This window comes from Zootoca vivipara, chromosome 2, assembly GCF_965207765.1.
Source record: "Zootoca vivipara chromosome 2, rZooViv2.hap1.1, whole genome shotgun sequence".
NCBI classification, from domain to species: Eukaryota; Metazoa; Chordata; class Lepidosauria; order Squamata; family Lacertidae; genus Zootoca; species Zootoca vivipara.
Window position 1 is genome coordinate 1592109 of NC_142584.1, and position 22417 is coordinate 1614525.

At 46.1% G+C, this 22417-nt stretch overlaps 1 protein-coding gene across 6 annotated transcripts in view; it reads left to right on the plus strand.

The window, feature by feature from the left end:
* The window catches only part of LRP1 (LDL receptor related protein 1), a 329900-nt gene that overhangs the window by 203790 nt on the left and 103693 nt on the right, over nt 1-22417 (plus strand). For all 6 annotated transcript variants that reach the window (XM_060272175.2, XM_060272177.2, XM_060272178.2 and 3 more), the window contains 9 exons: nt 1616-1756; nt 5484-5609; nt 7771-7887; nt 8222-8302; nt 13195-13362; nt 13956-14138; nt 15630-15830; nt 16485-16730; nt 18527-18724. In XM_060272175.2, coding sequence (XP_060128158.2) covers nt 1616-1756; nt 5484-5609; nt 7771-7887; nt 8222-8302; nt 13195-13362; nt 13956-14138; nt 15630-15830; nt 16485-16730; nt 18527-18724 — 1461 coding nt within the window. The remainder of the gene's footprint in view (nt 1-1615; nt 1757-5483; nt 5610-7770; nt 7888-8221; nt 8303-13194; nt 13363-13955; nt 14139-15629; nt 15831-16484; nt 16731-18526; nt 18725-22417) is intronic.

Sequence of the window (22417 nt, forward strand, 5' to 3'; positions counted from 1 at the left end):
CAGCTCAGAGAACACTTGGAGAGAGCCAAGGAAGCGTACAAGAAGGGGGCAGATCGCCACAGGCGACAAGGGGAGGTCATTAGGGTGGGGGACGAAGTTTGGTTGTCCTCGGAGGGCCTTCCCATCAGAGGGAGGTGCAAAAAGCTGGCGCCCAGAAGGTTGGGCCCCTTCACGGTCACGCAACAGGTCAACCCGGTGGCCTTCAGACTGGCACTGCCAGAGGACATGAGGGTGCACCCAGTGTTTCATAGATCGCTGCTGTCGCCGTACAGGGAAAGCAGCAGGCTCCGAGGCAGCGAACAAACCCCCGAGGGAGGGGGGGAGAGGGAAGGCAGGGAGCAACTCAATGAGGCCACGGCCATCCTGGATTCAAGGAGGGGGGTGGGGGGCCTGGAGTACCTCATGGCATGGGAGGATGCTCCACCGTCCCAGAATGAATGGGTCCCAGCCACTCAGATACAGGAGGAATTCCTGGTAGAAGAATTTCACGCCCTCTTTCCCCACAGACCCAAGCCCTGGCACATGGAAAGGGAGGGGGAGGGGGAGGAAGCACGGGAGAGCAGTTCACCATGGCGCTGGGAAGCGGAGTTTGAGGAACCAGAGGATGAGGTATGGGCGTCACCGAGATCCACCCAGTCAGAGGAAGGAGCAGATTGGCAGAACATTTTTACCCCCACCAGCTCTGACGCCACGGACTTTTTGGGATTCCCGTCCTCCCAGGCGGAAGGGGGGGGCTCGCAGGACTGGGGGGAGGTGTTCACACCAACGGGCTCGGAAAGCACTGAGTTCTTAGGCTTCCAGTCGTCACCGACACCTGGGGGGGACCTGGGGAGGGGTGAAGGAGAGCTTGGGAGGGGGGTGGATGTGAGGGACAGGGGATATCGCGAAGTCCCTCCCCTCCTGAGTTCAAGCCCATCCCCGAGCACAGGGGAAAGCAGAGAGAGTTCCGATTCCAGTGGGGAAGCAGGAAGTCGTGTCCGAGGCTCAGGCAAGGTAGAGGAGCCAGGGTCCCAGGTGGGACAGGAAGGGGCGAATAAGGGGGGGAGACCCATCCCCCCCAACTCCGGAATTACGCAGAAAGAGGAGGGGAAAGAGGATGGGTCTGCCAAAGCTTTTGTGTTGGAGAAAGACGCGCCAAAAGCCATTCGGAGGTTCTGAAACCGAATGACCACATCGTTCCTTGTAAATAGCAATGACTTCAGCACTGTAAATACGCAGCACCAATAAAAGAATAAAATGCAGAGCTGCGTAGCGTCGTCACTCTGAAGTAGCCTGATCCGGCCTCTGTGACAGTAGCATATATAAAGCAGCTTACTTTGAGATTCCAGACAGTTGTGATTAATACCTTCCCAGAGACAGTCTAGCATACAATGGTCACTTGCAGGTGTTTTGAGTTCTCCACTGCTAAAGTGTCAGGTACCATCTCCAGATAAACACTGTCTTGTTGATAATACTATATGTTGATGTTTGCAGTGTGGAGCTGCAGTTTATTTAGTTATTTATTGAAATTTCATCAACCAGGCTGTAAATATATTTTGGCAACCACCATTTCCCTCTTTTTTCCCCTTTGGAAAATGCCTCTCATTTAAACTCCCTCTTTTTCTTCCCTGCCTAGCCAACCCATCGTACATCCCACCTCCTCAGTGCCAGCATGGGGAGTTTGCGTGCAAGAACAGCCGCTGTATACAGGAGCGCTGGAAATGTGATGGTGACAACGACTGCCTGGACAACAGCGATGAGGCACCTGAGCTCTGCCGTGCGTATTTTGCCTGGGAACACCAGGGCTCTCCTTGACCAGTTCCGCTTTCTCTTGGGTCAGGATGGCCATATGCCCTGGGCAGGTCTGCACTCAGCGTATACAGACCGTGCATGCCCTGGCTCAACTCACATGATGCTGGTCAATCCAAAGTGTTTTTTCAGTTGATAGACAAGTCTGAAAATGAAGGGTTGGGATTTGAAACTGAGGTGCGGGAGACAATCCTCCTGGAATGCATATTCAGCTTTGCATCTACAGAAACAGACAAAACTGATGGGACCCAGGAGCCTGAAGTAATCCATGCCAGTATTCCATGCTGCTGCTCCTGCCCTACCCCTGCCTGCCCTTTGGACACGGCCAGGGCCCTGGGCATTTAAAACAAGAGGTTGTGTTGCAGGGACATAATTGGTTATCTGATGTAAGATGTAGCATTATAAAACTGTAGAGTTGGAAGGGACCCCAAGGGCCATCCATTCCAGCCCCCTACAAGGCAGGAATTCCAACTAAAGCATCCATGATAGGCGGCCATCCAACCTCTGCTTGAAAAGCTCCAAGGAAGGAGAGTCCACTGCCTCCTGAGGGAGCTTTCATTTAAAAGCAAGTTGCTTGCTCTGATGGTTCCATAGGAAAGTCTGGAAATGTTTCCATGCCTTTCTCTCTTTTCCCTTTTGTCATCACTTAATCTACGGAACCTTGAGCCAGACATCTTGGAGAGTGAAGTCAAACGGGCCTTAGAAAGCACTGCTAATAACAAGGCCAGTGGAAGTGATGATATTCCAGCTGAACTATTTAAAATTTTAAAAGATGATGCTGTTAAGGTGCTACACCCAATATGCCAGCAAGTTTGGAAAACTCAGCAATGGCCAGAGGATTGGAGAAGATCAGTCTACATCCCAATTCCAAAGAAGGGCAGTGCCAAAGAATGCTCCAACTACCGCACAATTGCGCTCATTTCACACGCTAGCAAGGTTATGCTTAAAATTCTACAAGGCAGGCTTAGGCAGTATGTGGACCGAGAACTCCCAGAAGTGCAAGCTGGATTTCGAAAGGGCAGAGGAACCAGAGACCAAATAGCAAACATGCGCTGGATTATGGAGAAAGCTAGAGAGTTCCAGAAAAACGTCTACTTCTGCTTCATTGACTATGCAAAAGCCTTTGACTGTGTCGACCACAGCAAACTATGGCAAGTTCTTAAAGAAATGGGAGTGCCTGATCACCTCATCTGTCTCCTGAGAAATCTCTATGTGGGACAAGAAGCTACAGTTAGAACTGGATATGGAACAACTGAGTGGTTCAAAATTGGGAAAGGAGTACGACAAGGTTGTATATTGTCTCCCTGCTTATTTAACTTATATGCAGAATTCATCATGCGAAAGGCTGGACTAGATGAATCCCAAGCCGGAATTAAGATTGCCGGAAGAAATATCAACAACCTCAGATATGCAGATGACACAACCTTGATGGCAGAAAGTGAGGAGGAATTAAAGAACCTTTTAATGAGGGTGAAAGAGGAGAGCGCAAAATATGGTCTGAAGCTCAACATCAAAAAAACCAAGATCATGGCCACTGGTCCCATCACCTCCTGGCAAATAGAAGGGGAAGAAATGGAGGCAGTGAGAGATTTTACCTTCTTGGGCTCCTTGATCACTGCAGATGGTGACAGCAGTCACGAAATTAAAATACGCCTGCTTCTTGGGAGAAAAGCAATGACAAACCTAGACAGCATCTTAAAAAGCAGAGACATCACCTTGCCGACAAAGGTCCGTATAGTTAAAGCTATGGTTTTCCCAGTAGTGATGTATGGAAGTGAGAGCTGGACCATAAAGAAGGCTGATCGCCGAAGAATTGATGCTTTTGAATTATGGTGCTGGAGGAGACTCTTGAGAGTCCCATGGACTGCAAGAAGATCAAACCTATCCATTCTTAAGGAAATCAGCCCTGAGTGCTCCCTGGAAGGACAGATCGTGAAGCTGAGGCTCCAATACTTTGGCCACCTCATGAGAAGAGAAGAATCCTTGGAAAAGACCCTGATGTTGGGAAAGATTGAGGGCACTAGGAGAAGGGGACGTCAGAGGACAAGGTGGTTGGACAGTGTTCTCGAAGCTACGAACATGAGTTTGACCAAACTGCGGGAGGCAGTGCAAGACAGGAGTGCCTGGCGTGCTATGGTCCATGGGGTCACGAAGAGTCGGACACGACTAAACGACTAAACAACAACAATCTACGGAACAGTGGACAGTGAAACAGTGGTTGAGGGACCATAGCTCAGTGGTAGAGCAGCTGCTTTGCATGCAGAAAGTCCCCCATTCAACCTCTGGCATCTCCAGCTATCAGAATCAGGTAGCAAGTGACAGGAAACACGTTTCTATATTCGAGACTCTGGAGAGAGAGGCAGGGATCTTTATCAATGACTTGGATGATGGGCTTGAGGGCATCCTGAGCAAGTTTGCAGATGACACCAAATTGGGAGGGGTGGCTAATACCCCAGAGGACAGGATCACACTTCAAAATGACCTTAACAGATTAGACAACTGGGCCAAAGCAAACAAGATGAATTTTAACAGGGAGAAATGTAAAGTTCTACACTTGGGCAAAAAAAATGAAAGGCACAAATACAGGATGGGTGACACCTGGCTTGAGAGTAATACATGTGAAAAGGATCTAGGAGTCTTGGTCGACCACAAACTTGACATGAGTCAGCAGTGTGATGCAGCAGCTAAAAAAGCCAATGCAATTCTGGGCTGCATCAATAGGAGTATAGCATCTAGATCAAGGGAAGTAATAGTACCACTGTATTCCGCTCTGGTTAGACCTCACCTGGAATACTGTGTCCAGTTCAAGAAGGATATTGACAAGATGGAACGTGTCCAGAGGAGGGCAACCAAAATGGTCAAAGGCCTGGAAACAATGTCTTATGAGGAACAGCTTAGGGAGCTGGGTATGTTTAGCCTGGAGAAGAGAAGGTTAAGGGGTGATATGATAGCCATGTTCAAATATATAGAGGAGGGAGAAAGGTTGTTTTCTGCTGCTCCGGAGAAGCGGACATAGAGCAATGGATTCAAACTACAAGAAAGAAGATTCCACCTAAACATTAGGAAGAACTTCCTGACAGTAAGAGCTGTTCGACAGTGGGATTTGCTGCCAAGGAGTGTGGTGGAGTTTCCTTCTTTGAGGTCTTTAAGCGGAGGCTTGACAGCCATCTGTCAGGAATGCTTTGATGGTGTTTCCTGCTTGGCAGGGGGTTGGACTGGATGGCCCTTGTGGTCTCTTCCAACTCTATGATTCTATGATTCTAGGAAAAATAACTGATCTGGTGTAAGACAGCTTTCTAGGAAACAGAATAAATTGTTGAAACAAAAATTAAAAAAATTCCTTCCAGTAGCAGCTTAGAGACCAACTAAGTTTGTCATAGGTATGAGCATGCACACTTCTTCAGATACACACAGAATAAATACAGAATAAATTGTGTGAGGATTAGTCAATTTATTCAGATCTCACAACAAATATTTTGAGTTGCTGAATTTGATGAGTTTGTCAAAGAATGCACATTGCATTGACTTTCAACACTGAAGAAATTACTTTGTGTTTCTGGTCTCAAGTATATTACTTTGGTAAGGGAGAAGGGATATTCTTACCCAGTTTCAGATTATTGCAATATGTGTAGGGGAAAAGAATGGTCTTGAACTTTGAGGTCCTAAGCTAGAACCCACCCTTTGCCAATCTCCAGATCAGCACACATGTCCCTCGGACCGTTTCAAGTGTGAGAACAACCGCTGCATCCCGAACCGCTGGCTGTGTGATGGGGACAATGACTGTGGGAATAATGAAGATGAGTCTAACTCGACATGCTCTGGTGAGAGCCCTTATCTTATCCATCGGTCACATTTTTACAAAATCCTAACCTTCCTCCAAGGAGCTCAGGTTGCATTCCTGTCTTATCTTTACAAACACTTGTTTGCTGAATGCAGAGTGGGCCCATAGAATGTAGTGTTAGGGTTTAATGTTGTCACCTTTCTGGTCTGTGCTTATATTGTTAACAATCCTTGCTATTTGAATTTTGACTCTATAATTGCTAGGGGGCAGGCAGATCACTCAAGTTCTGTATCAAGCCACTTTTACATGTATTCCTATTTAAGCCTGTTGTGTCCCATTTTTGCATCAATTTGCATGGAATTCTTAGCCAGAAAAATAGAAACAGGTATTCGCTTTTACAAGGAGGTCTGAGAGCTGCCTTTGAAAATTAATATTCTTCCAAGTGGCTAAAACATAGTCTACATTATTTAAGATGTCTTGACTATTTTATTGCTCATGTGTTTGCCTCCCTGGTCTCCTTTGGGAGGAAAGGTGGGGTAGAAGTAAATAAAATGAATAAATAAAAATGCATCATTGACTGCTGCACTTACTGAAAATAGAGTTGCAAGTGTCACTGGGCGGGTGGGTGGGTGGGTGTGGAAGGGATGTGCCATTACTACTGTTACAGTTAGTATATTAGAACAGCTGTTTACAATCAACAGTAGTAGTAGTAGTAATAATAGTAAATAATAATAATAATTTATTGTTTATACCTTGCCCACCTGGCTGGGTTTTCCCAGCCACTCTGGGCGGCTTCCAACAGAAAAATGAAATAAAACAATCTATTAAACATTAAAAGCCTCCCTAAACAGGGCTGCCTTCAGATGTCTTCTAAAAATCTGGTAGCCGTTTTTCTCTTTGACATCTGATGGGAGGGCGTTCCACAGGGCGGGCGCCACTACCAAGAAGGCCCTCTGCCTGTAAGCAAAACAAAAACAGCATCATGAATTATTTGATACTTATTTGATACTTGCCTTATTTTATATTACTTTAGCTAGTGTTCTTACACATTTACCTGTCTACTTGAAACATAGGGAAAAGATCTTGAAAATGAATGAACAGTGACCACTTCTCTATAAGTGTATCATTTTGAGGGTTATATTGAACTCCTAAGGGCACTTTTATATGTATGCAGTGCTATATTGGGGGGGGGGGACATTCTGCTGCTGGGAATTCTATTTATTTCACACACACACACACACACACACACACACACACACACACACACACAAAACCTAATCAGTACTAAAACCTAATCAGTTTACTAAAAATAAAGATAAAACCTTGAAATTGTGAATAAAGACTGCTAAAATATGTATTAAAAACACTTAAAAGATAATTAAAACCATTTTTTCCTTAGGTTACATTCACCAGATTAGATTACATGCTATTAAAAATCCATGAACATTATTATTCCTGGATTTATAAATTTAAATCTTGGCTCCATTTTTTTCTTGAAGGTGATATTGGTTTGAACCACTGGCCTATATTAAGACAGTAAAGCATATAGTTAAGGAGTTAGATTTTATGCCTTGTGTTTTGTTAGTCGTGTTTCAGTTAGTTGTCATCCAATGCAGTTTTCTTTTCTTAGCCAAGAGTTTATATATGATGGGTTTGGAAGATATTGAAAAAAGGGTGAGTGATAACCATCCATAAGTGTTGTTAACTTCTCAGAAGAGATTACCTGTATTGGCAGCCATAGTTGTCCTCTATACAATCTCACTGGGAGAAATTGCACATCATCCTACCCTGTTGCTCCTAGGGTGCTTGCTGCCCCATTTTTAACGTGCGGTGGTAGACCCCAATATTTTTTAGCTGCTGACATAGCTGTTACCTAGTTGGGGTAGCGAGTAACCTCAGACCACCTAGTAATGTAAGTGCTTCAAAAACTTGAGAAATCAAAAGGCTAACTACGTATCTTCACCTTAAGGTTGGTTTACATCAGAATGCAGGGCAGTCAGATTTCTCAAGCATCCCTGATAAGTGGTCCTTTAGATGCCCCTTTGGGCAGTGGTAATATGCCATCTCTACAAACATGTTTCTTCTGCATGTTCAGATCTTCCCGTGAGACTTGTTCTAGCTCTCCTTGTATATTCTGACATTTTCAGGTACCTCCAGTAACATTGCTTCTTTTATTCATTACCTCTTGTCTCTCCACCCAGCTCGTACCTGCCCTACCAACCAGTTCTCCTGTGCCAGCGGCCGTTGTATACCAATCTCCTGGACCTGCGACTTGGATGATGACTGTGGGGATCGTTCTGATGAGTCAGCCTCATGTGGTGAGTGATGGAAGATGCTCCAGTGTATATGCAGGTCCCACTTCCCAAATGCTTGCTATGCGAAAATCCACTTATCTGAACAGGAGGAATTAGTATTCAAACTTTGCTATACATCCCACAGATTCAGGTATCTGAACAGCCAGAGTTTGCCCACTTCCTTATTTGTTTGTGCTTTGCTGGTCAGCGGCAGCTATTTTGGGGCATTCAGGGAGGGAGGGCTAAAGGGGTGCGGAGACACTTGCTTGAGTACATGCCAGGAGACCAACCCTTTAAAAGCATCCTGGACATTGAGATAGATGCTGCTAACACTGTTGTTGTTGTTTTACCTCTGCAGCCTACCCAACTTGTTTCCCTCTGACCCAGTTCACTTGCCACAATGGCCGCTGCATCAACATCAACTGGAGATGTGACAATGGTAAGTGCCACATACCTGACTGATATCCTGCTGTGGTGATTGAAATAGTGAGATCAGAAAAAAGGGGAGGCTAGCTGTGATGGCGAATAGGGAATTATTTAGGAAAGGGAGGTCTTGGGCTACCCCCCCCCACATTTGCAGTCTCTGCATTCTGTTTGCTTCAATATGCTGCCTGCTCATGTGTGCATTGGGGTGGGGTGGGGGGCTCACCTATTTGTCATGAACTGTCCTTTTCTCCCCCAAGAAAACCCCATTCAGAAGAAGCCAGTGGGTGGGCAATGCAAGAACAAAACCTTCTTGGTCTTTCCATTCTGACCTTCCTAGCAAAGACAGGTTTGCAGGTGCCATTTACAGCTGAGTTAAATGCATAATTCCATTCCACCAAGGCATTTAATGTGAACCAAGGAAGGTTTAGCATACATGGACTTGAATCAGGTTTACCTTAAGACAGGTGTAGGGAACCTTTGGCCCTCCAGATGCTGCTGAACTACAACTCCAATAGTCCTGGAATTCCTCATTTGTAATAAATAATTATTTTGGTGTGGCAGCATCTACACTTCAGAGCTCCCTGCCTATTGGCATCAGACAGGCACCTTCACTGTGTTATTTTTGCACCTGCTTAAAACATTTATGTTTCAGCTAGCCTATGCCAGATGTTGGCATGTTCTTCTTTGTTTACACCTGAGTCTAATTGTTTTAAAAAATCTTTTTAATTGCACATTTTAAACTTTTCTATTGATAATTTAATGTTTCTGGTAAACTACAAGCGAGATTTTAAATCAAGTGGTATACAGATTTTGTTAAATCAAAATAAATATAACAAATCCCTGGTCACTGACCATGTGTCAGGGCTGGTTCATATGCAGGTCAGCATGGAGGCTCAGGGACTCGAAATAAAGTTAGCTTTTTATTAGGAAAAATAGCATACAATCAGAGAGCAACACAGGGCATGCTCCCAGTAGTGCAGTTGCCAAGACTGGCTGTCTTCCCCTCCTACTTCCCTCTAAAGCTCCTCAGCCAGATGTCTTCCAAGCAGCTTTAAAGCCCATTAGGGAGCCAGCCCCCCCCCCGGCTCTTTTTTTTGGGGGGGGGGCTACATGTAAAGCTCTGTGTCCTTGGAGACAAGGGGGGAGGGGAGCTTAATACTGTGGGACTGGGCAGTGCCTGTGAAGCTGCTGTAGCTCCTGCCCCTTCCACCTCCACTTCAGACCCTGTACCTGAATTGCTTCCCTCTGCTTCCTGCCTTGAATGGCTTTCTGCCTCTGCCTCTTCTCTCTCCCTTGAGCCTGTTGCTTCTTCAGCATCCCAGCCTCCTTCCTTCTCTGACCTGTCTTTTGTGTCCCACCACCACTTCCCTGGTTCGGAGCCTTCCTCCTCTGCAGCTTCCCTTGGGGGTTCTTCAGCTGGAGCCTCTCATCACTCTTCTTTGTCCAACCAGTTCCTAAAACCTTGCTTGCTGGGGCTGATAAGAGTTGTAGTTCAGCAACATATGGGGGACCATAGGCTCCCCATACCTGCCCTAAGTCCTCATCTGCTCATTAATTACATTGCATGATTGGGCTGATTTGAAGATTTCAGTGCTTTGAACCCACTCCCCTTTTAAATGGACAGAGAGGGAATGTTGGAGTTTGACGTTGCACCCCAATATCATTTCATAAGTGGATAGATTTAGTTTCAAGCTCAGAATCTTAAGAGCCAGTTCATTCACCAGATTCAAGTGGTTAATCTTTGTCTGGATTGTACCACTTCAAGTTGCAGGTATTGGTCTGCATTTTTGAATGCCCCCCCCCAAAAAAACACAAAAAACCTCTGCATGTAGAACATTTGCCTATCAGCAAGAAAGGTCAGGCTTTGCCTTCCAACTGAGATGCTTGTTTTCTGTATGCTGGGATCTTTTGGGGGAAGGGTGGCAACAATGTTCCTCTGCACCCTGAAATTGGAAAAAGTCCCAAGAGAAAGAGAAAGCTTTACCACTTGATTCTGCTGAATATGTAAACTGTCTCTATACAGGACTGTGAGTAGTAGGTAATGGGAAAGGAAATTATCCCCAGGTCAGTTGGCTATTAACCCTGATGCTATTTTTGTTGATTTTTTTTCATTTCTTTTGGAGAGCATGTCTGGGGCTTACTTGTATGAGTCATCTGTATTTTAAATCTCTTGGTGAAGTGCAGCATGTTGTCACCTCTTTTTCTCTGTGTCAATATGTTGTATTTAGGGAAAGTTTGGGACTAATGTGGGTGAGGTTAGGAAGAGAAGAGAGACAAAGCCTATTGCTGCCCTAACAGGGTGGCACTAACAGGGTGATCACTTGGGTGATCTTCTGGTCCTTCCCTGGCCTTTGACTCTATGTCTGCCATCAAGTTCTGAGGATTGTTGTCCACTAGATTAGGAAAAGATCTGCACAGTCAACTTAGGAGAGAAACCATAACTCTACTAGAGCACATTCGCTCTGGCGAAGACCTTGGAGAGCTGCTGTCAGTCAGAGTAGAGAATATTGGACTAGATGAGCAAATAACCTTGCCTGGTTTAAAACAACTTCTTAGGTTCCTGTGAGCTCTAGCAAAATTCATAAACCTATAATATTGTCTGCATGTTTTGCCTTGCACTTAAATAAGTAAAAACTCTAGGAGCTTAAGCACACACAAGTTCAGGTCAGTTTTTGGAATGGACACTGAATTTCAGGGAATGGGCCTAGAATATCCATGAAAGGTGCCCTAGAGCTTCAGCCTTCCCCCAATGCAGATAAATAGGGTGTGAACTCTGTCCACTGCTTCTCATTCCCCCTTTATGACTCTCCTGTTCCGCGTTCCGCCCCCGTTCATACTCTGTCTTTTAACACATCTGTACATCACCATTTTTGTATTTGATTTCCTTTTTCATGTTGACGTGTGTGTGTGTGTGTGTGTGTGTGTGTGTGTGTGTGTGTGTGTGTGTTTTCACTTTGCCCACTCTTCTGTCTTCTCTGGTTGGTTTCTGTTTCAGAAAAGGATTGTGGGGATGGCTCTGACGAAAAGAATTGTCCAAAAGCTACCGGTTAGTGCATAGATCAACATGCACCACAACCCTTTCCCGCTTTCTGGTCTCTAAAATCCTTGTCACTTTTCTTCACAAGTCCAGTCACTGCAGGAAAACACAAAGCAAAACTCCCATTTCCTAGCCTTAGTTTTTCTGATGAAGATCATTTGATGTACCCATTCTGCAAATTAAAAGAGCCATTCCTGGGGCCTGCCTTCAGCTATAGTTCTTCACATCTGTATGATGGGAGCTGCTATCACTACTTCATGTGTCCCTCTGATACTCAGCCACTGCTTTGGTTACTGAAGTGTCAAATACTTATTTTGCTTAGATGTGGTGATTCAGTCATGCAGCCCTGCCTTACTTGCCTTCGTGTGTAAGTGGATTCCACTTTGGAGATGCTTCCAGCCTCCAAAGAAGGGGAAGCCAGTGTGGTGCCCTTCCAGATGTTGCTGGACTCCAGCTCCCATCATCGGTACTACCGTGTTTCTCCGAAAATAAGCCATACCCTGAAAATAAGCCATACCCCAAAAATAAGCCATACCCTGAAAATAAGCCATACTCCGAAAATAGGCCATAGTGATAGGCAGTTTAACCTTGTAGGTTAAACTATACCATACTTAATTAAAAAAAATAAGACATCCCATGAAAATAAGCCACCGTGGTGTTTTTTTTTTGAGGAAAAATAAATATAAGACGGTGTCTTATTTTTGGAGAAACACGGTAATCATTGGCCATGTTTGCTGGGGCTGGTGGGAGTTCAACAACATCTGGAGGGGCACCAAACTGGTTCCTCCTGCCACAAAAAGAGAGTGAGAGTGAAAAGCAGGTGGCAGAAAGAGAGAAAGAGATAAAAGGGGTAGTCCCACCTCCTGCCACCATATGGCTCCCACCAGGTTACCTCCAATGAAATGTGGCCCCACACCAACCTTGGATTAAGGTTCATCCATTGAGCTCAGTGCTGAGTAGACATGTGTAGGATTGTACCATGAAGGTAAGCAGGTGAATGCAAACCAAACTTAAGAGCGCCATATTCTCACGCCCTGAAGCATTTCAGTGTAAATGCTAGTGCATTAGATTAAGCCTGCTGGCAAGCAAAATGGGAGGGGAAAAAGGCCACTCATCATTTTGTGTGCCTCCTTTTGCTCTAGAATTTGACAAGTAGACTGCAATGACAGGAGGAGGAGCAGGAGCAATGATTTAGATCACCAAAGCCCAGAAAACTCTAGCGATGCAAATGGTTTTGTCAGTCACTGGTTTTGCTGCAGGGAGCAGAAAACCCAATACAGTAATGCAAAACAAATATGGGAACATTTTCAGGCTCAAGTATTTTAGAGAAAAGTCTGTCCCCATTTAGAAACCGAGGAGTGCCTTAAAAGCAGCTTCAGAATCTTGAATGAGGTCTGTTCCAAACGGCACATGCACAGACATTCACATGTACACACACACACCCATTGTATACATATAATTTGGTTTCCAAGAAATGAATACCTGTTGCTGATGCCCCAAACCACAAGTAAGATTGGCTCCCTAACTTCATCCATTCCCACTGCCCCATGGTGCATGAGGTGATCTATGCAATTTCTGTGTTTTCATATTTATTTATTTATTATTATCATCATCACTATTACTACTGCTAACTTTTTAGTTGCTTTACTAGTGGCAAGAGCTATTGGGACTGTGGGGAGCATGCTTGGCTGGAGTTTGCATGGGATGGGAATGTGCTGTTAGCTCAGACAGTGGGTGCATTGCTGAAATACCTTGAGACATTCCAGCTGCTTGTCAGCCAGAGGGGTGTGTGGGAAGGGTAGCTCCTACACCTGCAGACCCAGGCAGCCCCTGACCCTTCCTTCCTTCTTCCTTCCTCCTCCTTCCAGACAATGACTGCGGGGACAACAGCGATGAAGCCGGCTGCAGCCATTCCTGCTCCAGCAACCAGTTCAAATGCAACAGTGGGCGCTGCATCCCAGTGCACTGGACCTGTGATGGGGATAATGACTGTGGGGACTACAGTGATGAGACCCACGCCAACTGCACCAACCAGGGTGAGGAGGAGTCAAGATGAGCCAGGCAGCACACGCCCAGCACCAAGAACATCTTTGAAATTCTGCACAGGCAAAACTTAAATCCCGTGAGCATAGGGCAGAGGAAGCTGCCGTATATGGAGTCTGACCACTAGTCCATCTAGCTCAGCATTGCCTGCTGACTGACAGTGGCTCTCCAGGATCTCAAAAAGTTCTTTCCTGATCCTACGTGGAGATGCTAGGGAATGAACCTGGGACCTTATGCAGGCAAAACAGATTTGTCTGCCATTGAGCTGTGGCCTAAATCCCCTTACCATTGAGTTACAGCTCTTTTTTGCTAACAGGGTTTAGCACCACTTACAGAGGTGCTTTTTTGTGTTTTATTGTGCCATTTGTGCAGCTTTCTCTCTTTCCTCCCTGTGGTGGTGGTATGGGTTCCCCCTCCCACAACCCATTCAGAATTTGAAACTTACTTGAGAGGGAATCCCCTGTTCAAAACCTACTTGGCATGGCACATGTCATGCCAGCTTCCCTTGCCCCCTGGCTGGCTTCCAGTCCTAGTCACCAGCTGTGACCTGGTTTCACATTCTGTGCCCCTCTCATTCCATCCCCAGCCACACGTCCACCCGGAGGTTGCCACACCGATGAGTTCCAGTGCCGGCTAGATGCACTCTGCATTCCTATGCGCTGGCGTTGTGATGGTGACACCGACTGCATGGACTCCAGTGACGAGAAGAACTGTGAAGGTGTCACACATGTCTGTGACCCAAATGTCAAGTTTGGCTGCAAGGACTCTGGTAATTGTTTTGCATTACAGAGGTGGCAATGAAGGCATCCTCATCCAGGCAGCTCTTGTGCACAGCTCCAGCACCTTTGGAGAGCCAGTGTGGGGTAGCGGTTGGAGTGTTTGGGTGAGGAGACCTTGGTTTGAATCTCCACTCAGTCCCCATCTCTCAGCCTTGACAAACTTCATAGGTTTGCTGCAAGGAAAAATGATGGGTCTGAGGAAAAATGGTGCCTACTTTATCCTAGGAGTTATCCTGTGCTCCTAGTTGTTTGCTCTTGCCCAAGGTAGGTAGTCAGAGGTCTGCATTGCCACCATGTAGTGAAATACTAAGGGGCTGGTTTGCCCCCATATAGTCCCACTCCTGTTCCTTCAGATCTTTGCTAGAGACCATGGTTTGTGTTCTCTGATATTCAGAATTCCTCCAGTTCTGTCTACAAATAAGGATGATCATGCATACATTACATACCTCTTGGTGATGTACAATTCATTGGAGGGGGGTGAAATCAGCTGGTTCATGAAACTATTACAGTGGTACCTTGGGTTACAGACGCTTCAGGTTACAGACTCCACTAACCCAGAAATAGTACCTCAGGTTAAGAACTTTGCTTCAGGATGAGAACAGAAATCACGCGGTGGTGGTGCGGCGGCAGCGGGAGGCCCCCATTAGCTAAAGTGGTGCTTCAGGTTAAGAACAGTTTCAGGTTAAGAAAGGAGCTCCGGAACGAATTAAGTTCTTAACCAGAGGTACTACTGTAATGCTCTTGGGCACAGACTCCCTGATTGTTTCAGGCATGCAGCTAGGAGCCCATGACATGCAGATACTCCTTCAAAGAGCCCTTGCAGGTGCGTAGCAAGGGAGGGACGTAGGGGGTGGGCTGCCCCTAGCTTCATACTAGCTCCACTCGCGCGGGGGCAGTGCCCCCGACCCCTGGCCTGCCCCTTGCCTCCTCCGCCTGAGCAGGAAGAAAAAGAGTGCACTACGGAGCGGTTGCTGGGCGCCGGTGCTGGCAAACCGCTCTGCTTCACAGTGCACCCGGCCACCCAGACGGACTGCGTATGTGCGGACATGTGCAGTCCATCGTGGCATGTGCATCGTGGCGCATGCGTGCTGCAGAGCTATGCCCCACCCCCAGGGGGTGCCGCCCCGGGCAGCCAAGCGGCACTGTTTGCCACTGAGCCCTTGTCTTCCTCAAATCCCTTGATTCCTTTGCCTCTTTCCTGAATAAACCTTCTCTGTCAGCTAAGTTGACAACTTTCCTTTTTCTTACAGAAATTGGAGTGGCTGGAACATTGTGACAGCTTTATTCCCTGAGTAGCTGGAATGTTCATGAACATTCTGTGGCATCATACCCAACAGCCAGTGACCGTCATAATCCCTATACTGTAGAGATGCCTTTTTTTTAGTACTTCAGTGTCTTCAGGGGTTGTGTGTTGAAATAGTCCGTTTTGCCAGCCCCCCTTCTGGTGTTTCATATATGTTTATTGTCTCCTCTCCTTGTAGCCCGCTGCATCAGCAAGGCTTGGGTATGTGATGGAGACAATGATTGTGAGGACAACTCTGATGAAGAGAACTGTGAGTCCCTGGTATGCAAGCCGCCTTCACATACTTGTGCCAACAACACATCAATCTGCCTCCCTCCGGAAAAGCTGTGTGATGGCAGAAATGACTGCAAGGATGGTTCTGATGAAGGGAAGCTGTGCGGTGAGTGTGAGGTGGAGAACTGTCTCCAGTCTTCCTTTCTCTAGGAGCACAATGACCCAGGGGACCAGACTTGCTTTCCCGTTCTCTGTGTGTATGTTTTCGTAGGAAACCAGGACCCCTCAGCTTTGTGCCTTGTTCTGGATGTAGCAGCAACATGCTGTTATCTGTCTGGCATGGCTGATAGGGTGCCAGAACCCTGAGTTGAAATACTGCTTCAGCCAGGTGCTTGCTAGGCAGCTGCAATGTTATGCTCTTAACCTTAGGTGCCCATCAGCAATATTGGGATGGTACTTTGCAACCTGTGCTTTACAGGGATGCTGTAAGTATTACTGAGATTATGCATGTGCTTTGTGAATGCTCAGAACATGCTATAAAAGCGGAAGGTTTTTATTTGTTTCTAGAATGTTTTTGATTATATTGTTCTTGAGGTGTTTGCCACCCTGGGCTCCTTTGGGAGGGTGGGCAGGATGTAAAATGAATACATAAATAATAAATAGTGCTCCATCCTTGAATTTTACCATCTCTTCTTATTCAATCAGATCAGATGGGCCCTGGAATAGGCAATATGGCATAGGCAGGGCTGTTCTTGAACAACTTGGACATGTAGCCAGATTTCCCTTAATGACTTTGTGGTTTGTTTCTGATCTCCTATAGACCTCTGCTCTCTGAGCAATGGGGGCTGCAGCCACAACTGCACGGTCGCACCAGGTGAGGGCATTGCCTGCTCTTGCCCCTTGGGCATGGAGTTGGGTAGCGACAACAAGACCTGCCAGATCCAGAGCTACTGTGCCAAGCGCCTCAAGTGCAGTCAGAAGTGCGAGCAGGACAAATACAATGTGAAGTGCTCTTGCTACGAGGGCTGGATGCTGGAGGGTGATGGCGAGAGCTGCCGCAGCATGGGTAAGTAAATAACCCGATGGAACTTGCATGTAAGTGTCCTACCTGTTGTGTAGGACAAGGGTTGCGGAACAATGGTATCAGATTCTCAAATGCATTGCAGGAATGGATCTAGATCCTCTGCTCTGTGGGCATGTGCAAGGCTGTTTCACACATTAGATAAAGAGCAGCAAGTGGATTTCAGTATAGACTCAATAGCTGGGAGATGCTGGCTTTCTCAACTCCCTTATGAACAAATCTGTTTAATATTTTCAAACACCCTAGAATCATAGAGTTGGAAGAGACCACAAGGGCCATCCAGTCCAACCCCCTGCCAGTTCATCACTTTTACCTTTTACATACTTTAAGTATATTCAGAAGGAAGGGAGGGATATAGATTGAATAAATAACAATAATTAAAACATACTAGTTATACACCTATTATACACAGTTGTGTGAAAAGGTGCTGCTGAGCCAGTGAAACAGCTCATTTCCCTGCAAGGTTTCTTATGAGATCTAAAGAGGTGTCACAAAGCACTTTGGGTCTGCTTCCTAGTAAGCCACCTCACATTGGAGGATGAGGTGTCCCACTGAACTTTCTGGGTTTAAAATCAATTATTTCCATAGCTGGGAGGCTGAGGTGCTTGCTTACGAGCAGGCACAGTGCTCCATAATGTGGAAAATTGTGGAGAATTGAGGAAGTTTACTTCAAGGAAGAACTCACGCCTTTGCAGCCAGGCCTGGAAATTGACTCCCTATGGGATGTGGCTGAAAGTTGCAACAGCATTTCCCTAGGCATATCCCATAGGAAAAAATGGTTTGAGTTTGTATTTAGTCCTAGAAGAAAAACATAGAAGATGACATGGAAACCTCCGCCCTTTAGGTCCACCTCTGTGGTGTCCTCTGCCCAGGATATCTGCTTCTGTCCTGTCCTGCAGGCAGACCTAGCCAGACCCTCTGTGACAATAGGAACACCAAGCACCTCATTTGCAACACTAGGGCCTCTGTTGAACAGCAGGCGTTGTTAGATCTGGGTGGAGGGGAATGGAATGTGGCCTGGGTCCCTTGAACCTGCTTTGTATGCATGATGGATATGGGGTCTGTCCAAGGTTCCTGCCTTTTTGCTAAATTAAATGGAAAAGGGGTGGGGGGTGGGCAAGTGGAGTGAGGTGCACGGGGGGGGGGGAGAAACCAAATGTAGTGTTTTCTGGCAGCCAAGAAACACAGCAATGTTCCTGTCATTTGGGGACTTGCCCTCATTCAGCAGTGTTGCAGTTGGCAGGCACAAGAAAGGCTGCTCTGTTTCCAGTGCCCCAGGGAGGAATGGAATTGCAAAAGTGGAGAAGGAGGGAGGGAGGGACAACAACTTTGGTTTTTTGGTTTTTTAAAGGATGCATATTCTTCATTTGCAGTAAGCCATGATTTTCCTTCTTATGATGAAGGAAAAGTGGCCCATCATGATAGATGATAGGGCTCTGGGAATTTGAACCCGGGACATGAGTAGAAGGGTGCAGCACAGCAAGCCCTTGTTCAGATATCTGTCAGTACTATTGATAATTTGCAGTGTCATAATGACTTATGATGATGGTGATCATGGTTAAGTCTGCAGTCTAGCTCATGATGGGCATGAGCAGATCAGGGATGAATTCAAAGGCTGAAAGAGCAAAGTGGTGGTGGTGGAGGAGGAGAAGGAAGAGAAGGAGAAATTATTGGAAGAAAGTTTCCCTATTGAAGTTACTCCAGCCCCTTTCTTGTGCGTTAGTTCTAAAACACAAAAGTGCAATGGCACCAGTAATCCACAGGCCTCTCTCAATTTTCAGACCCCTTTAAGCCTTTCATCATATTTTCCAACCGCCATGAGATCCGGCGCATTGATCTGCACAAGGGGGATTACAGTGTCTTAGTGCCAGGCTTGCGGAACACCATTGCCCTGGACTTCCATCTGAACCAGAGCTCCCTCTACTGGACAGATGTGGTAGAAGACAAGATATACCGGGGAAAGCTGCATGAGAATGGAGGTGAGTGCATGGTATAAAGAGGAGGGTTGTCTTATTGTCTTCCTTGAACTCCCCCTCCCACCCAAAAAGAAAAGTATTCATCTTAGTGTGAGCCATGCTCACAGTCCACCCTTACCAGGATAAACAACCAGCAACCTGAGGTTCTGCCCCCCCCCCCCCGCAACATAAATTCTGGCTATGCCCACGGTCCTCTTTGATTGGAAGTCACAGATTGTATCATGAGGAAGGAAGGAAGGAAGGAAGGAAGGAAGGAAGGAAGGAAGGAAGGAAGGAAGGAAGGAAGGAAGGAAGGAAGGAAGGAAGGAAGGAAGGAAGTGTCCCTCAGCTGTCTCAGGTTTACTCTGAAATTGCTCCCTTTTGCTTGTTTACTTTTTACATGAAGACCAGCTAGTTTCATTGCCAACACCTCACATTTAATTGTTTTCTGAGCCGCCCTCTCCACATGATTTGTGGAAATCTAAAACAAAATTATTAAAATTCAACAGCAGAGTTGGTGTGGTAAGGTATTTTTGACACTTTTCCTAGCTACTGTGCCTTTAATTAGCAGCTTCTACCTCAAAGCGTAGCTGTCAAGTTCTCCCTTTTTTTAAGGGAAATTCTCTTATGCTGAATAGGCTTCCTCGTGAGAAAAGGGAAAACTTGACAGCTATGCCTCAAAGTGCTTCCCCTTCAGCACAACTAGTTTGTCAGTTCCTCTTCCCTTGGCTGGGAGGGGGAGTAATTGATTCTTTTCTTCCCTTCCCTTCCTTTTTTCTTTGTTTTTGTTGTAAAACAGCATTTTTATGTAATGAAATAAAGTGGTTTCAGGAGCTATATTCAGTGGAGAAGGAACAGGGGAATTTGCTTAACTCTTTCCTCACCAACTGCCCCCCCCCAAATCCTTCCCAGCATTCCATATGTGTGCCTTGAAAGGGCATCTGAAACACTGCTGGTTGGGTGGGATTTGGGAAGTGGCTTCTTGGAGGGGGATTTGAAGCAGAAAATCAGAAGGCAGTAAAATGTTCCATGCCCCTCTGCTACATTGCTCAGAAACTCCCTCGTGATACTTTCTCCCCCCCCCCCCAATGGATATCAGGATTCCATTGCACATACAGCATTGTGGTTTGCCTCTTAGTGGGAGAGAAGAGCATAGTTGCTAACCTAGCTACAGGTAGGCGGGTAGCCGTGTTGGTCTGCCGTAGTCGAAACAAAATAAAAAAAATCCTTCCAGTAGCACCTTAGAGACCAGCTAAGTTTGTCATTGGTATGAGCTTTTGTGTGCATGCACACTTGGGACAGGGTGCCTGTCCCAGTGCCGGCTTCTGTTCTCTTCGTGGGGCAGGAGCAACTTGCCTTTTCCCTGATTTTGGGTGGGGATGTGCTGCTCTCCTCAGTCTCTTCCCTTGACCCTTTGTTGCTCTAGGAAGCAAAGTCTCCATCACTTTACTAATTAGGGGTGCTTCTATCAAGCTGGAAAAAAATATATTTTCTGCTTACTTACGTTGAGCATAAAGGAAGGGCTCCTCCTTGGAGTAGCCCTCATCCACTAGGAGAATTTCTCCAAGTGTCACTTTGTAAGAAATCAAGGCAAGTCAAACCTGCAAAAATGTGGATCAAATGGAAAACTATGTTTGAAAGATTACAACTTTTTAACCTGCCCATTCATTCATTCATTCATTTGTCCTTGGCCTCAGGCTAACAGTTTCGAAACAGACAACGTAAAAGGTAACAGAACTGGGTGGAGGAAGGGGAAAAGGCCAATTCAGGCACTGATACTCAACCATATGGAAGGGTCATGCCACTCTCTCTTTTACAGCTTTTCTCCTCCTTGGTGGAAAGGGGATTAAGAAATAAATCAATAGATCAAAATTCTGTCCCTGATAATCCCCATTTACTTTGCTGTAGATTTCATTCAGGGGGAAATGACTTCATAAATGACACAAGGGCCAGCCAATCAGTACACAAACCTGTGCACAACCCTTCTCTTAGAAGACATAGGGGAAATTTGATTTAAGGTTGATGCCAAGGCAGGCCAATCTGTGCTGAACAAATCCAGCTTCTCCCCAAACTGTTTGTTTGTTTTTTTAAAAAAAGAAGATCTCTCTCAGTCTGATCCCAGGGAAAACACTATACAATTGCCACAATTTCACTGTGCGTTCCCACAGTGGGCTCATTCCTGGTGTGTGTGTGTGTGTGTGTGTGTGTGTGTGTGTGTGTGTGTGTGTACAGAGCTTTGAAATCCAAAAGATCAGGGAGTATTGCCACTCATGTGTCAAAATACCATTTTCTGGGCAATTGCTGAGGTCCTGCCCTATGACAGGAAGCTTCTCGTAATGCTCAGGGAAGCTGAATAAATAGAGAAGTAGCAGACTGAGTCCCCGTGATGGGGAACAAATGCTCTTGGGGTTGATTAGATTAGCGTTTCTAATTTGTGCACAGTAATTGGCAGCCGGTTAACTTGGGGCACAGCAGGCCTTCGGTTTCAATCCAGTTCAATGAGACGTTATCCTCAAACAAGGCAGGCAAGTGTTACTAAGTACATGTGTGTGAAGAACAGGACTCTCTTAACCTGGAACCCCATAGAAGATTGACCCTCCCTCCACTATTGTCTTTTAACTCCCCAGGCTAGGGACAGTTAGCAGCTCCTTAAAAAGTACACATTAAGCCACATCTCAAAGATGCATTGAACAAGCACAACACAAAACACTATAGGACAGGGGTGGCCAACTCCCAAGAGACTGTGATCTACTCACAGAGTTAAAAACTGGTAGTGATCTACCCCTTTTTGGGGTGTTCAGGTCAAAATTGTTGAGCTTTTCTCAGGAAGGAGGAAGGCCTATTTTTAGGGGTTCATGTCAAAGTTGTAAAATGTTTTTGTCAAAGGCTTTTTTTAGGGGGAAGAAAGCCACGTTTCTTTGGGGTGCAGGGCAAAAATGTTGAGCTTTTATTAAGGGAGCCAAAGTTGTTGAGCTTCTTTGGGGGGAGCCAGTGATCTACCAGTGATCTACCACGGACGTCCAGTGATCTACCGGTAGATCACGATCTACCTGTTGGACGTGCCTGCTATAGGAGACAACTGTCTCCAGCTCTAGGAAGTAGAGGAAGAGGAAGTGGTTCTCTCTTCTGCCCACCCTGCTGGTTACAGCCCTGTTTATTTCCAAGAAGGCTCACAGACCTAGTCACCACAACCTTTTTACATCTGTGAACCCTCAGGGTCCCACAGCATCAGGCATGACCCAGCTAAAATGTGGTCACATCCTTTCTTCCGGCCTCCTTATTCAAAATTATTTAGTGGGCAGCAGGAGATGAGAGGGCAGGCCAAAGGAATCCTACCCTTCATTTTTGAATGGCTGTCTTTTTTCTCTGTGAGATGTTCGGCATATCTGCCCATACGACAGATGGCGGAAGCCCCGTGGGAAACTGGGATGTGTGGAGAGGGCTTTGAGGAGAGAGAAACTCTTCAGTGTGAGTTTCTCTGCACTTCTCTTGCCTCTGTGTTGCTGGCCTCATATAAGCTGCAGCATTCAGTCCGCTTGTTAATGATACTGTCTTTCTTTTAAATGCTGATCATTATGTGGGAGTTAATTAGCATTCCAGGAGTTTCCTTAATTGTAATTACAGCCTGACAGTTGCCTCAACAATGAGCGGGAGCCTAACCTGATTAGTGCCTCCAAGAGGCTGATGATTTCAGATAGTGGGAGACCTCGGGTGGCA